The sequence below is a fragment of the Myodes glareolus genome, chromosome 13, assembly GCF_982192425.1.
Source record: "Myodes glareolus chromosome 13, mMyoGla1.1, whole genome shotgun sequence".
Classification (NCBI taxonomy): Eukaryota; Metazoa; Chordata; class Mammalia; order Rodentia; family Cricetidae; genus Myodes; species Myodes glareolus.
Genome location: NC_142038.1, coordinates 76257319 through 76273443, shown reverse-complemented (window position 1 = coordinate 76273443; position 16125 = coordinate 76257319). Strand labels below are relative to the sequence as shown.

General features: G+C 37.9%; 1 protein-coding gene across 1 annotated transcript in view; it reads left to right on the top strand.

The window, feature by feature from the left end:
* Positions 1–16125, top strand: part of Mib1 (MIB E3 ubiquitin protein ligase 1) — a 108647-nt gene that overhangs the window by 77344 nt on the left and 15178 nt on the right. The window contains exons 13-19 of the mRNA XM_048447978.3: positions 1696–1828; positions 3391–3477; positions 4767–4928; positions 6581–6762; positions 8924–9116; positions 10827–10905; positions 14679–14792. Of these exons, the coding sequence (XP_048303935.1) occupies positions 1696–1828; positions 3391–3477; positions 4767–4928; positions 6581–6762; positions 8924–9116; positions 10827–10905; positions 14679–14792 (950 nt within the window). The remainder of the gene's footprint in view (positions 1–1695; positions 1829–3390; positions 3478–4766; positions 4929–6580; positions 6763–8923; positions 9117–10826; positions 10906–14678; positions 14793–16125) is intronic.

Here is a 16125-nt window from a genome sequence, read left to right as displayed (position 1 = left end):
TTGAACTTGCTGTGTAGGTCAGAGTGCACTTGAACTTCTGCTTATCCTGCCTCTCCTTCCTGAGTGCTAGTAGTATAGGTATGTGTCTCTACCCCAGACTTAGGTGTTGTATGGAGAGTACTCTAATATTGAATCACTTCTTTATCAACTGGTTTGTTTGTTTGAGATGATGTCTTATATTGTCTGAACTATGTAACTGACAGTGATCTTGAACCTTGGCCCCGTTGCATCATGGCTGGTTTATACTGCCTTTTGGGGGATACATTTATTATTTTATGTAGATGGGTGTTTGTTTGGTGTATGTCTATGAACCTTGTGCATGCAGTGCCTGAGGAGGCCAATAGAGGGCATCAGATTCTCTGGATGTGGAGAGAATTTTGTTAGCTGCCATATGGGTGCTGGGTCTTCTGCGAGAGCTTTAACAACTGAGCTCTCTCTCCAGCCCCTTCCTTACATTGCTTTCAAATAATAACATTTTATTTCTTCTTAAAAATTGTTTTAGATTTATTCGTGCATATTAGTGTATGTATGAATATTTATGTGCCACATTTGTACTTGGTGCCTGAGTAGGTCAGAAGAAGCCTAGTAAATTGGAGTGACTGACAGCTCTGAAGCACCATATAGTGCTGGGACTAAACCAGGGTCCTCTGCAAGAGCAACAAGTGCTCTTCACTTCTGAGCCATTTCTACATCCCCATAACATTTTATTTTTAATACAATTTTCCATGGTTACTATATCTTCTAAATTTTGTAGAAAAACTATAAGTTTCTTTAAAGTTTTTTTTTTCTCATGTGGTCTTATAGGCAGAATTGTAGACAGTGCACAATATCATGGTATCTGAATGTTTTGTAATGTAGTGTGTTACCAATAACTTTCCATTGATCTGAGTGGAGCTGGGCATGGGGTTCATGTTTGTAATCTCAGCACTTGGGAGACTGAGTCAGGGAGATTAAAATTCAAGACCTGCCTTGGCTACAAAAGTAGTAGAACTTAAAACAAAAATCTGATAAAACTTAAAAATTTGGCAGCATTAGTTCTAATTTAGAGGTTCTTAGATCCTCTGAAGCTTAATTTATAAAAGCAGTTATTTTTATCTATTTTTGTGTATGTACATGTGCACATGCACGCACACGTTCAGACATGTGCATGGATATTCTACAATGCACATGTGGAGATCAGAGCATAGCTTATAGGAGTAGGTTCTCTCCATCCTCCATATGAGTCTCAGGAATGAACTCAGGCAATTAAGTTCAGCACGAGCTCTTCTGCATCAGGAACCATCTCACCTGCTCCTTCAAAGTCTATTCTTAGACTCTTTGAACTTGCTCCATGTGATTCATAAACTGACATCAGAGACCTTTGCGTTCTGAGCCCCATGAGGCCCCAGGTCCACTTAAGAGGGTGACACCTTCATGAGTTTTCCATATATTTTTGTGAGGTAAAGTTGCCTCTGTAGCATTTATGTTCTGTGTTCTATTTGGCAAATAAGGATTCTTTGTTTGGCTTTCAAATATCAAAAAGCTAAATAAACATTGGGAATGATAACAGCAGTTTCTGTCTGTCTGTAGGGACATGATTTTTTTTTTAAGAAAAAAAAAGCCTCATTTGATAACATGATTTCTTTTGAATATTTTTCTGAAGAAAACAAAATTTATATTATGTAAATGTAAAGATAATGTGAATTTGCCTTGCAGTGCAATGCGTGTTTTACTCTCAAAATTACCAAGACCATGGATTGTGGATGAGAAGAAAGATGATGGTTATACTGCCTTGCACCTGGCTGCTCTGAATAATCATGTGGAAGTGGCTGAACTGTTGGTACATCAGGTAAGAGAGGTAGCTATGGTTTAACAGACTTAGAACATTCTAATTCTTCAGTTCATTTCACCAAGTGGCCTTTAATAGGCTACAATAAAACCCACATGATGATGAAAACTGAAGCAATATATTCTCTGCTTTTTAACGGTGATTATTTTTGTTTGTTTGCATATAACAGTCTTGCTGTGTAGCCCTGGCTTAGCTAAAACTCAGTATCCTGCCTCAGCCTCTGAGTGCTGGAATTGCAGGTATGCATCTCTGCCTGACACTGGCTCTCTACCCCCAACCCCTTGCGGTGTAGTACATGTGTAGAGGTCAAAAGATAGTCCTCAGGAAATGATTCTGTCCTTCCATTATGGAGGTCTTGGAGATCAAACTCAGGGCAACAGACTTGGCTACATCTTACCAGCCTCTCTCCAACACTGGCTTATACTCTCCCCAGTATTCACATTTAAATAGGCATAACAGGATGAGCTAAGAGTGATACCTCACGACCAGTCAGACACAAATACATATAATAAATATATAATATAAAATATAATATATTATATAATATAATATAAAAATATAATAAAAACAAACCAGAATATGGCATAATATACTAGAGTTTCAGAGTTGTGATTAGACTGGTTTTAAGACCTAACAGTTTAGGGGCTGGAGATGACTCAGCACTTAGAGCACTGGCTTCTCTTCTAGAGGACCTGAATTCAATTCCCAGCACTCACATGTCAGCTCACAACTGTTTCTCCAGTTTCAGGGACTCTCGACACCTTTACATAAAAATAAATGATTTATTTATTGGAAGCCTAGTAGTTCAGGTATATCTTTTGAAACTTGGATTCTGTTCTTAATTTTGATTTGTTGTGCCAGGCATTGTGCTAAACAAATTTTTGTGCTGTATTTCTTAATCTTAACATAAACCCTGTGATGTAGGTTATACTGTCACACCATCAAGGAACCGAAGAAAAGGGCTAAATGGTGAAATGCTTACAGAAGTGGTTTAAAAGTAGCAGAGCTTAAGCCAAAAGTGCCTTGGATTCAAAATCAGTTAATTTGTCCTTAGACCCTTTCCCTTGTGTGGGTATCAGTGGTTTTCAGAGCCAGTTAGCTGGTGGGCTCTTTTCTGAGCCTGAGGACTTCCTGCTTTCCCTTTGCAAACTTGTTGCAACTGCTCAGATCACCTTCTCATGGAATGAGGAAGTGAACTTATCAAGTCATTAAAATAACTCTGAATTCTATATGGAGACACCATTGCTTTTCAGAGGTACGTACAGTTTGTTGGAATTGCTCTCTCCGTGGGTATTGAAAGAGAATCGTGCTCAGCTCCACAGTGTGCTTTGTCCGTGAGCTGGCTTGAGATGATTACTGTAAAGGAAATCCTTATTTTACACCAACTCTTCCACTTGTAGTTTGCTGTCTAGTTCTCAGTGTCCATATGAAAACAGTCTCAGGACAGCTTCCAAGGAGGAAACAATAGTCAGCAGTGCTGTCTATTCCTTGGAAATAGCTAACAGTTTTCGTGTTCTTTAATGTTGCCCAGAAGTAACCATTTTAAATGTGTTCATTGTTAGGGAAATGCAAACCTGGATATCCAGAATGTGAACCAGCAAACAGCCCTACACCTTGCTGTTGAACGGCAGCACACCCAGATTGTTAGGGTAAAGTATTTTTTCTTGTTAATTTTAGCTTATAAGAGCCTTTTAACCGTACTCATGTTTAGAGCCTTGTGAAAACTGAAATGATACAGTGTTCCACTTCTTAAAGTGACATAGTTCAAGAACTTAAGACTTTAGGGTAAGGGGTTAGTGTCTAGTTAAAGAGTCTTCATCATATTGTTCTTAGACTTCTGAATTCTCATAACGTTAGCGAGAAAAATTTAAAGTAACAATTTGAATAATTGACATCCTTCTTAATGTGTGTAGTTGACAGTAAAATTAAAAGCTTTGTTTGTCTGGGAACTTGCTGCTGCAAATGGAAAATTGAGCTGTATATTTTTAGTTTACTAGTCCGGTGATTTCAAACAAAATAACCCAAAAAAGTATTTGTTTACATAGTCTTATGGAACAGTGACTCTTAAAAGTTTGGAGACTGAAGTAGCTACCACAGTGTCACCTGAAAATGTGTAGAAAAGTTTATTCTTGTACTCTGCCCCGGACCAGCGGAACTGGAAACTGGGAGGGGTCCTTTATTAGTTGCTTTTCTCTTTGCTTTGACAAGATACTGGCAAAAGCAACTTAAGGAAGGTTTCTTTTGGCTCACAGTCTGAAGTGGTGCAGGCTGTCATGGCAGGAATAGGAATGAGGCAGCAGCTGGTCACGGTGTGTCCCAGTCAGGAAGAAGGGTTGAGTACCGATGCTCAGTTCAGTGTCTCCTTCTCCTCTTTCTATTTAGTGTGGAACTCCAGACCATTGCAAGGTATCACCCACATTCAGTGTGGGTCTGTCCTTCTCAGTTAAATCTCTCTAGAAACTTTCTCGAATGTGCTTCTGGGTCATTCCAAATTCAGTCCAGTTGACAGAAAACTAACCAACAAGGGTGGGTAAATTCCTGGTTTTGCAAGCCTTCCAGGTCGTCCTGATACTTACCAAGTTTGAAAAATATGTTCTAGAATGATATTTTACATAACTTTTTAGAACAAAAAAGAGACAAAGTATGATTTTCCAAGACAAGTAAGATTGTAGAGTAAGGTTAGTTTCTGTGGATGCTATTGTTCAGAGCTCTTTGATGGTATTTGTCAACACCATAAGGAAAATCTAAAATGAACTGAAAGTTTACTGCACAAGTCACATAATGAGATAGGCAGTAACTCATTTTGCTAAGTAGTTGGATTTTAGCAAACAATGCTTACATTTATTGTTTCTTGAAATTTCATGCTGCTACTGTAGATTTACTGTAGTTTCTTATAGGTGTAGACACTGTCCAAATGAGGCATTTTTCCCTCTCTCAGCTTTTGGTCCGTGCAGGTGCTAAGCTAGACATTCAGGATAAGGATGGAGATACCCCTTTGCATGAGGCTTTAAGGCATCATACTTTGTCTCAGCTACGCCAGCTACAAGACATGCAAGATGTGGGGAAAGTAGATGCTGCCTGGGAGCCATCAAAAAACACAGTGAGTAAGATAATGTTCCCTCGCTACCTTTGAAAGCACTTACTCCTTATCTGATCTGTGTTGGATAAAACATTTTATCAGAGTTGTACTTGGGTTTACAAAACTTCAACACTACTGATCACTACGAAGTGCATTTGTTCTACATCTTATCAAAAGTTTGGTTCTTTTTTTAAATATTCATTTATTTATTTATTTATTTATTAATTATGTATATAATATTCTGTCTGTGTGTATGCCTGAAGGCCAGAAGAGGGCACCAGACCTCATTACAGATGGTTGTGAGCCACCATGTGGTTGCTAGGAATTGAACTCAGGACCTTTGGAAGAGCAGGCAATGCTCTTAACCGCTGAGCCATCTCTCCAGCCCCAAGTTTGGTTCTTTCTAACTTCAGCTTTACAAATAGGGTAGAGTGGGTATTTGTTATCATTGGAATTTGAAATCCCTAATGCTTGTTCATTTTGACCAGCATTTCATTTGATCAACATCGCATGTATTTGATGAGCTATCTACTCAAATCTTTCTCATGATAATTTTTGAATTCTTTGTTTTCTTTTGGTTTTTATTTTTTGAGGTATTAGGGATTGATACCAAGGCCTCATGCATGCTAGGGAAGCGCTCTCCCACTTCCTAGGTCTTTTGTTTTCTTCTAATTATTTCAAGAATTATTTCTATAATATGAAAAGGAGGTCATATCAAAGTATGTGATACATACATATTTTCTTCCGATCTGTGATTTGTGTTGCCACTGCCCCTACTGCTGCCTCCTCTTTGTCTGTGGGTGTGGTGGTGACAGTGGAAGATAATAATTGATAATACAGTGCTTTTGTATAAGAATGAACATAATTTAGTACTCATTGTTTTTGTATAGAAATGATAGCATAGTCAAGAACTAGACCATGATTGTAATACCCCACTTAGGAGGCTAAGGCAGGATTTGTGACCAGCATGTGCTATATAGTGAATTCCCTGTCCGTCTAGGCTAGAGTGAGACCCTAGCTGGAACAAAACAAAAGTTTCCCTGTATAATTACATACCGTATGTTTCTAGGCACTGGAGAAACACTGTATCCTCTAAGTATGAGAAAGTCTTAAGTGCAGGTACAGCAGTTCTGTGTATAACGGCTGGTACGTCTGCATCCTCTGTCTTCCTCAGTTAAGGAGGTCCAGAGTGGATATTTGATCATAAAAGTACTTTGAACAGTGCATGGCTCATTATGGATACTTAGTGAATCTTGATAGTGATTTTAACAATTTCAGATAACACAATCAGATGCTGATTCATCTTGTTAAGTTTTGCTTTGATTCAGAAACGTTGAGAGCTAGTTGTAGCAGCTCCAGAGTAACACTGAGTAGGAACAAAAGTAGTTGCTTCTCAACCAGAACCTGCACTTGAGTTTCTCAGCCTTAATTGACCTAACTTTGGATCTGTGTCTGTCTCTGAATCAGTCATGTAGGAGTTAGGTATCCAACTGGGTTTAACCACTTTCAGTTCACTTGTACACTGCAGAGCCAGTTCTCAGATGTGGAAAATCAAGGAACATGGGGGTGGGGAGAGATGAGTTCACATTAGGACTGAAACACACACATATTGTTAGTGAAAATTGATGGCAGATTTCCCTAAGGGAAAATCATGACTCTTTATTTGATTTCAGTTAATAATGGGACTTGGTACCCAGGGAGCAGAAAAGAAGAGTGCAGCATCTATTGCCTGTTTCTTGGCAGCCAATGGTGCCGACCTCAGCATTCGAAATAAGAAGGGTCAATCTCCACTGGATCTCTGTCCTGACCCAAGTCTCTGCAAAGCGCTGGCAAAATGTCATAAGGAAAAAGTCAGGTTTGTGGCTTTTATCATCATGTAACCTAATGTTCTAGTCATAAGGTGCCATGTAACTCATAAGGGAGGTCCTGGGACTTGGAGGTGTCCAGATCTTTGCAGTTCTTAGGTCTTTGGGCTGCACTTGAAAGCTTTTCCTTTGTGTCCCATGTCTCGTTCCATGTTGCGTCCCCCACGTTATGTATATCACTTTGTGCATGATAAACTTAAAAAGCTTTTCTAAACCAGGTTAATCTCCTAGGATCCCCATGTGCTCTGGGAATTTGTAAGGAAAAACCTTACTAGGAACTATGATAATACTGTAGGCAGTTTACTCTCATTGAAAGTTTGTAATAACTCTAGCACCTTGCAACAAGATCTTGGAAACAGTTATCAGCAATAAAGGGTTAAAAGGATGAACAAGTGAGTCAGCCAGCCTGTGGGTTGTGGCATTTTTCCTAAAGATGATCATTTTACATATTCCTATTTTTCTGACAGTTAAGTATGTCAGGAGTTTTAATTAAAATGTCTGGTGTAAATATTTTCTTTACTGAGATAGTCATACAAAAAATTGCGCATCTCTGTTTTTGTTTATTTTTGTTGTTTGTTTGTTTCTTTTTTGAGACAAGGTTTTCCTGTGTAACCGCCCTGGCTGTCTTGGAACTCATTCTGTAGACCAGGCTGGCGTTGAACTCACACAGATCTGCCTACCTCTGCCTTCCCTGTGCTGGGATTAAAGGTGTGCACCACCACCACCCAGCCAACATCTCTTTTTTAATACAAACAATGGTATGAAAATATTTTTGACTTTTATACCTCTTATTACTGACTATATTGGTAGCTCTCTCTCTCTTCTTTGGTGTTTTCTCACCTCTGTTAAATTGTACATGTAATAGCCAAGTAGTGGTTGGCAAGGTGTTAGTGGCACACCACCTGCCTATTACATACTCATAGAGAGAGAGGATATTGAAAAATATGTTTTAAAGATTCCTTTCAATTATGTGTCTGTCTGTGGAGGCAGGAGGTTTCAGATCCGCCTGCAGCTGGAGTTATGGGAGATTATAAACCATCCAATGTGGATGCTGGAAACTGAACTTGGATTCTCTGAAAGAATAGTATATTCTCTTAATTATTGGGACATCTTTCCAGCTCTTTAAAATATATATATTTGTGTGTGTGTGTGTGTGTGTGTGTGTGTGTGTGTGTGTGTGATTGAACTGGGAGCCCATGCATATATATTTTAAAGTATATCTTTAATGAACTTAAAATTTTATTACCAGAGTATAAATGTACTTAGAAATACATTAATTATTGCAGTAATGATTTTGAACAGTGGAACCTTTATGTGCATTCCTAAGTTTTTGGAACCCATGTTTACTTTCCATAGCTGTATTAGTTATGCATACATGTATTTTCCTGCATGTTTCTGCATATTTACACTATGTAGTCTATCTTTCTGTAGTTTAATTTTATCCTTCTGAACAACACACTCAGTGGAATGTCAGGATAGCAGTCAGGATAGAAGCACTCTGTGTTTCATCCTCTGTGAACTCTGGTGGTGCTGTCCTAGTTGATACCACGATACGATGCTAATCAAAGGTTCTGTTTTATTCCTGGGATAGAACACGTTCTAAATTAAATTTTACTTATATTAGCTTTTTGTTTGTGTATTTTGAGACAAAAGCTTAGTATGTTGCTCTGACTGTCTTTGAACTTACTATGTAGACCAGCCTGGCCTGGAACATAGAGATCTGCCTGCCTCTGCCTCCTGAGTGCTGAGATTAAAGGCGTGCGCCACTACGCCTGGCTCATTAAATTAGTTTTTGCTGGTATTTTGAGCTGTTTATTAGAAATTCAACCTTGTTCATTATTGAGTCTTCATTTAATTTGAAGATTGACTGGTACTATAAGAATGTGAAGGTGCAGAGAGGTTTATAAGTAGGTTTAAGAAAGCTCAAGCATTTAGTACCTTTTTGATTTATTATTTTGAACAGTAGAGATGTGAAAATGAACAAATATGAATAGAAAAGGAAATAGAAAAAAGGTTTTATATAATGCTGTTGACATTTGATATTTAATATAATTTGATTTTTTATGTGTACAATGACACTTTGTTTTGTTAAAAAAATAAATTTTTTAGAGTATTTGGATGGGCTTGATTTGACATACTTTGTTTTATTAGTGGCCAAGTTGGTTCTCGGAGTCCTTCTATGATTAGCAATGATTCTGAAACCTTAGAGGAATGTATGGTGTGCTCAGACATGAAGAGAGATACTCTTTTTGGTCCCTGTGGACACATTGCGACTTGTTCTTTGTGTTCCCCACGTGTCAAGAAATGCCTCATCTGTAAAGAGCAGGTCCAGTCCAGGACAAAGGTAACGAGTCTGTAATGTGTTGCTCTGTCTGCTGTTGAGTTCTGTGATTACCATAACATATGTTAGACTATGTGGTAGTTATTTTACTTTGTTCTTACAAATGAGCTAAATACCATAATATGTAATTTATACATTTAAAGCAACCAGTTCAGGTTTTCTGAGTTGACTTCTAGTTTAACCTTACTGATATACTCTGCCATGTTCATTATTATCACAAAGCATCCATGGGTTTTAACTCTAGGTTTTTTTTTTTTGGCTTACATTTCCTTCTTTATATCTAAAGTATAGTACTTAAAAAAATAGTTGCTATTTTTCTTTCAAAACCCTCTAAAACTTGGATACATTGAATTCTGTTTTGTATTTTATACTATGTCGTTTTTAAATTTGTAGAACATTTAACAAAACAAGAGATGTCTAAGGAACTCAGTACATTTTCTGGGTTATTAGCAGAGCCTTTGACCATAGGAAAATAGTGACCCCAAGTGGTTAAAGAAGAATCAACAGCTTCGTTGAAGAACAATTCTAAAACCAGTATTTAGAGGAAAGGATATTTTTAGACGAATTATTTGGATTGTTCAGTAATTTGGGAAATATAAATACATTTCAAATTAGTACAAACTTTTTGTTGAATTAGGAAATAAAAGTTTTTAAGTGCTAATAATCAATGTTGAACGTGGTGACTTTGTTAATACTACTAGAAGCTTGGAGGCTGTCCTCTGCTCAGGGCAAAATGCTTTGATTCCGTTGTTCCATTCATGAGAGTAGAACCCAAGAAAGTAAGCATAAGGGGAAACTTTTTGCTTAGAAAGATTTGTCTTTCAAGTAGGAGATTGTTAGATAATTTGCTCTTTTATTTTAAACTTGTACAAATATTAAGTAATTTATTAGTACTGGAGGTAGCTTTTGAGTTCAAGAATATCAGAGACCAACCAGATTTTACTGCAGAAGACTAGTGTGCAAAGTGTACATAGTCCATGTACATCCCTGAGGCTTGGGCCGGAGAGCAAACCTTTACTAAAGCAAGCAAGAAGACAGTGGTTAGTGATGGGTGAGAAGTGGTCATTTCTGGACAGTAATACTAAATAAAAGAAAGCTATATGTGGCTATGCTGGAAAACAAATGGGAAACTAAGGGCAGTGGTGAGCTGGAGGGAAAGGGAGGGGGAGTCAGAATCAAGGTTGTTGCAATACATGACAAATTGTATGTTGTAGATGAGGTCAAATGGAAATTATGAGTAGGACTTAGTGATAGGGCAAGGGTAAGGAATAACCTAAATGCTTTGGGCTTCCAGCAGCATGGGAATTGACCAGGTCCCAAAAGGGGGTCTTTTATGGAGAATTCCCTAGATGGAAGTAACATAGGCACCCTTCTTGCAATTTTAGCAATTTACTACTCTGGGTAAGGTTTTGTTGTTTTAGTCTTCTCATAACCATTTGTTTTAATACTTGTTTATTAAGATTTCCTTAAAGTTTTTGGGGAAAAAAAGGAAAATTAACATTTAGCTCATTATCCCTGGCCTCAGATGAAATGGAATTTTTGTATGCAGTTCTTTGTGTTAGGAGAGAGGGAGCTGCAGAAAGAGTACATGTTAAGCATGTGAGAATGAGCAGCAGGAGGGCAGAGTACATTGAAAGTACACTGGGGTGGTCAGCTGCTAGGCGGACATGCTTTCTCTGCAGTGTTCATTCTGCTGGTTTTGTTTTGCTGTAGATTGAAGAATGTGTGGTGTGCTCTGACAAGAAAGCAGCTGTTCTCTTTCAACCTTGTGGACACATGTGTGCTTGTGAGAGTAAGTAGCTTATTGGGAACCTCCCCAGTGCCATAAAAATAAGAGTGAAGTGAAAAATTACGTCTTTGATTTGTGTGTGTGTGTGTGTTTATTGGATAACCCCCTACAGAAAATCTGGACAAGGATTTAGTACCATTTTGGTCTATACTTTAGAGTAATAGAGTATACTGAGTAATTTTAATACTGAAATTCTGTGCTCCATCAGGGCTGAATTTTTTTTTTCATTTCAGTTATATTTCCACAAAAGGATCTCTTTTTCACACATAGTGGAAACCTATTTATAAACCTACTAGAACATCTAGTCCATCATTTTTTTGCATATAACTTTGGCACATCTTCATTTGTCTTCACCTTAACATTACCTATCCTATGTGCCTGCCTGTCTCCTCAGGTTCTTACAGCTTCTGTTGTTAGGGGCTATAATTTTGTTCTGTGGTCTGTTATGTCAGGAGAAGTTTAAGAAGTCTGTTCTTTGGACAGACAACTGTGAAGCTTGTCTAATGCTTTAGAGCAGTGGTTCTCAACCTTCCTAATACTGAGACCCTTTAACACAGTTCCTCATGTTGTGGTGACCCTAACCATTAAATTATTTCATTGTTACTTATAACTGTAATTTTGCTACTGTTATGAATTGTAATGTAAGTATTTGATATGCAACCACTGTGAAATGGTTGTTTGGGCCCCAAAGGAGTCTTGACCCCACAGGTTGAGACTGCTTTTAAGTCTCTTAGGCCCATTGTCTTGAAGGCTTTGGCTTTTTATATTCTTCTTGTATCTTACAGGATTTGAAATTCTCTTTCCTTTGCTTTTTTTAATGGGGGGTGTCTGTTTACTTATCAGTGAAAGATCTCAAGTTTAATATCTTGTTTAAATAGTACTTCATATTATAAAATAGGTTAGTCAACAAATATTTTGTTTTATTATGCTATCTGACTAGAATATCATGCAGATTATATGGTAGTTAATCTCATTGGTTTAGATGCCTATTTTAGGATTTTTATTGTTGTGAAGAGACACCGTTACCACAGCTTTTATAAAGGAAAACATTTAATAGGGTGGCTTACAGTTTATCAGAGGTTCAATCCATTATCATCATAGTGGGACATGGTGGCATGCAGGCAGACATGGTGCTGGAGCTGAGAGCTCTACATCTTGATCAGCAGGCAATAGGAAGTAGACTGGGACATGGACATGGCTTGAGCATGTATGAGACTACAAAGCCCATCTTCACACTTCCTCTAACAAGGCCACACCTACTCCAACAAAGTCACACCTCCTAAACTTAGTGCCATTCCCTGTGCCTCCCCCCCTTTTTAAATGTTGGGTTAAATTACATTTTATATTTATTTATTTGTGTATATGTCTGTAGGTTGTGTGTATATGTTTGTGTGTGTGTCCAACATGATGCATGTGTGGAAGTCAGAGGACTCTTGAGAGAGGCGGTTCTCTCCTTTCACCCTGTGGGTTTTGGAACTCAAAACTCAGATGGTCAAGCTTGACCTACAGGTAACGTTATCTTTTGCCATCTTATAGGACTCTTGAATACTGGTGTTTTTGTTTTAATTTTTTGTTTCATTCTGATAGGCAACTAGACAACTAAATAGAGGGTCAAAGGTTTGTTCAATTAGCAGTCTACTGCTAATTGAAAATAAATGTTTCTATTTACCAAGGCCTGGTGTAATTGTTATTATCAGCTGTCAAAAGAACACAGAAAGACATTCTCTCAGTCTTAAGTAAACTTTTGTAGACCAGAGGTTGACAACCTTTTTCTGTCTTTGGCTTTATAGACCACATGGCTTCTGTAGTAACCACTCATTTCTTTCCAACTGCCCAATTCTGTTATCATAGTTCAGAAACAATCACGGAAAATATATAACTATGATCCAATAAAAGCTCATTTAAAAGCTGGGCAGTGGTAGTGCACACCTTTAATCCCAGCACTAGGGAGTCAGGGGCAGGCAGGTCTCTAAGTTCAAGGCCAGTCTGGTCTACAGAGTGAGTTCCAGGACAGCCAGTTTTCAAAAAACCAACAAAAACAAATCAAAAGCTCATTTAAAAGAACAGACTTTTGGGCATTGATTTGTTGACCCTTAACCTACTGCAGTCCAGATTACTGACTATGTGAGCCTTGGCAAATAATTATAGCCATTAGCATTGATTACACAGTCTTTTGAGCCTTTATATTTTTTTTCTCCCAAGGATTTCCAAAAAGGTTAACATTTTTGCTTTATAATGTACTAGCTTTTATTGAACTTTTAACTCTGTACTAGACATTTTAATCTCTTCTTAAATGCACCATTACTTAACTTTCAGCACAGTAATAGTTATAAGAATTTTCTGTGTTTTTTTTTTTGTTTGTTTGTTTTTTATGGTTCTAGGGATCAGACCTATGGCCTCTTGGCTCTTTAGCAAGCTCTCTGCCTCAGTCACATCCCTGGCCCTAAACTTTTGTTTGGAGACAGTTTTTACTTCTAGATATGCTAGAGTATTAATTCAGTGCCCACACCTCAGGATGCCAAGGAGAACGTTGGAGTCTTGAGGAGTATAAAGTACTTTTACCAGTCAAAGGAAGATTTATATCCTTTTTGAAGAGGCTGATGATACATTTTTGTACAAAAATATAACTAAACAGTTACAGAAAGTTTGTGTAATTGCGATGATATGTTATTTGATTAGAATATGATACATTAATCCTTTAAGAAAAAGTCTGCCCCATACTGAAGACAAATCCCTACCTACTGCATGTTGCATTATCAAGAGTGAGACCATTTATGTTCAAGCCTTGCTATCAGGCTTAATAATGATTCCACACCCAGTGTACTTCTATTAGGAGGATGTAGCCCAGCCTGTCCATGCCCATGGTTCCATGTTTTGATAAAGTTTAGTTTATCATTATGCCTAGATAGTTTCTTATCTCTCTTCCAAGCTCTCTCTCTTTCTTTTTATCCTTCTTTCTTTTTTACTTGCAGAGACTTTTTATCTTTCATTTTATTTTTAGTTTTTTGAGACAGGATTTCTCTGTGTAACAGCTCTGGCTGTCCTAGAACTACCATATCAAGGACCCAGAACCTCAGTCCAGTGGAAAAATAGCAAAGCCTTTCTCAGGGGACTGAGTGCAATGTTTACAGTGTGTGCAGTGTCCACCGTAGCTGTCTCCCTTCAAATATTTACAGCCTGGATACGGCAGTCATTGTTCTAATTTTAATTGAATATATTTCTCTCCATTTTCTAAATCTTAAGATATTTTTTGCTTGTTTATTGGTTTTGTTTTGGATTTTTGAAATAGGATTATTGTATACCACCATTCCTGGCTAAACCTTAAGGTTTAGAAATATTGCTGGGTGATGTGGTGCTGGCTCACACCTTTAATCCCAGCACTCGGGAGATGGAGGCAGGAAGATCTCTGTGAGTTCGAAGCCTGCCTGCCCTATAAGAACTAGTTCAGGACAAGCCCCAAAGCTACAGAGAAACCCCGTCTTGAAAAAAGAAACAACAAAACAAACAAATAAAATATTTACTTAAAAAAATCACTATTTGGTTATGTTAGAAAATGTTTTTATAATAGGTTCTTTTTTCCAGCAGACATTTTTCAGTCTTAGGTTAATAATATAACAGTGAGGTAGGATTTTTGTTTATAACTTGTTATAGTTAGAATCTTATATAAATAACTGCTTTAATGTTTTCTTTAGTATACGGCTCACAGAGAAATTAGCAGAAAAAGACAGTGTTATTTCTGTTGTAGCTAAAGAAGCATCTGTGCTACTCATTTTCAGACTGTGCCAACCTGATGAAAAAATGTGTGCAGTGCCGGGCAGTGGTTGAACGAAGGGTGCCTTTCATCATGTGCTGTGGTGGGAAGAGTTCGGAAGACCCCTCTGATGATGTCTGTGAGTGTTCTTCTCTTGAGAGATTTTGCTTTGCTTTCTTGCTGTCTCTATCTTCCATCTTTACACATAATTATACTGTGCTACTGCCCTGTTAAACAAGAGCTGGGTTGACAGAGGAGCAAATATAGTTTTTTGATGCTTTTTCTTTGTTATAAGAAATGTAAAATTACATTTTATTTAGTTTGTGGTATGCTTATATAGACTTTCAAAAGGTGTGTGTGTGCATGTGTAATGTGTGCATGTGGGGACATGAAAGCCTCCATATGCGTACGGAAGTCAGAGGATAACTCTATGGAGTTGGTTCTCTCCTTTAACCTTTTCATGGGTGCTGGGGCTCACACTCAAGTTGCTAGGCTTGTAGGGCAGCCCAACACCAAACTTTGGAGGTTTTGTAATAGGAAAAACATTTATGGTCTTACTTAAAGAGTACTTGCTTTCTGTTTTAAAGCTGAGCTATAGTGGCTGTGTTTGTGTGCCCATTTCTGGGGTCAGTTTAATTAAGCATATACTCTACCAATTGGGGCACCAAATTCCAAGTTAATTTTTTTCAGTTTACAAATGTATTCATTTGGTTCCTGTACATAGCAGGCTTATAAGATCAATTAAGTGGGATGTATTGTATGATAGTAATTATTAGGGACAGAGTAAGATGGATTATAACAGACAAGTAGAAAGGTGAAAGGTAACTTTCCATTTTTCCCTTTTATATCATGGTGCTGATAAAATCAAGTCATTGTTCATGCTTAGCAGACACTCACCTGCTGGACTTTATTCCAAATGCTTTATAATACAACTGTTAAAAGTTTTATTTATTTATTTATTTTCAGGTCAGTGTTCTGTTGCTATGAAGCGACACCATGACCATGACAACTTTTTTTTTCTCAAGATAGGATTTCTCTTTATAGATCTGGCTGTCCTGGAACTCATTCTGTAGACCAGGCTGGCCTCAAATTCACACAGATCCTGCTTTCTCTGTCTCCCAAATGCTGGGATTAAAGACATGTGCCACCGCACCCAGCAACCATTACAACTCTTAAAAGGAAAGCATTTAATTAGGGTTGACTTACAGTTTCAGAGGACAGTTTATTATCATCATGGTGGGGTGCATGGTGGCATGCAGGCAGACATGGTACTGGAGAAGTGATTCAGAATTCTATATCCAGATTCACAGGCATCAGGGAGAGAGAGAGACATTGGGATTGGTTTGGGCTTTTGAAACATCAGAGCCCACTCACACAGTGACATACTTCCTCCAGCAAGACCACACTTCCTAATCCCTCTCAAGTAGTGTCACTCCCTGATGACCAAGCATTCAAACATAGGAGCCTATGCA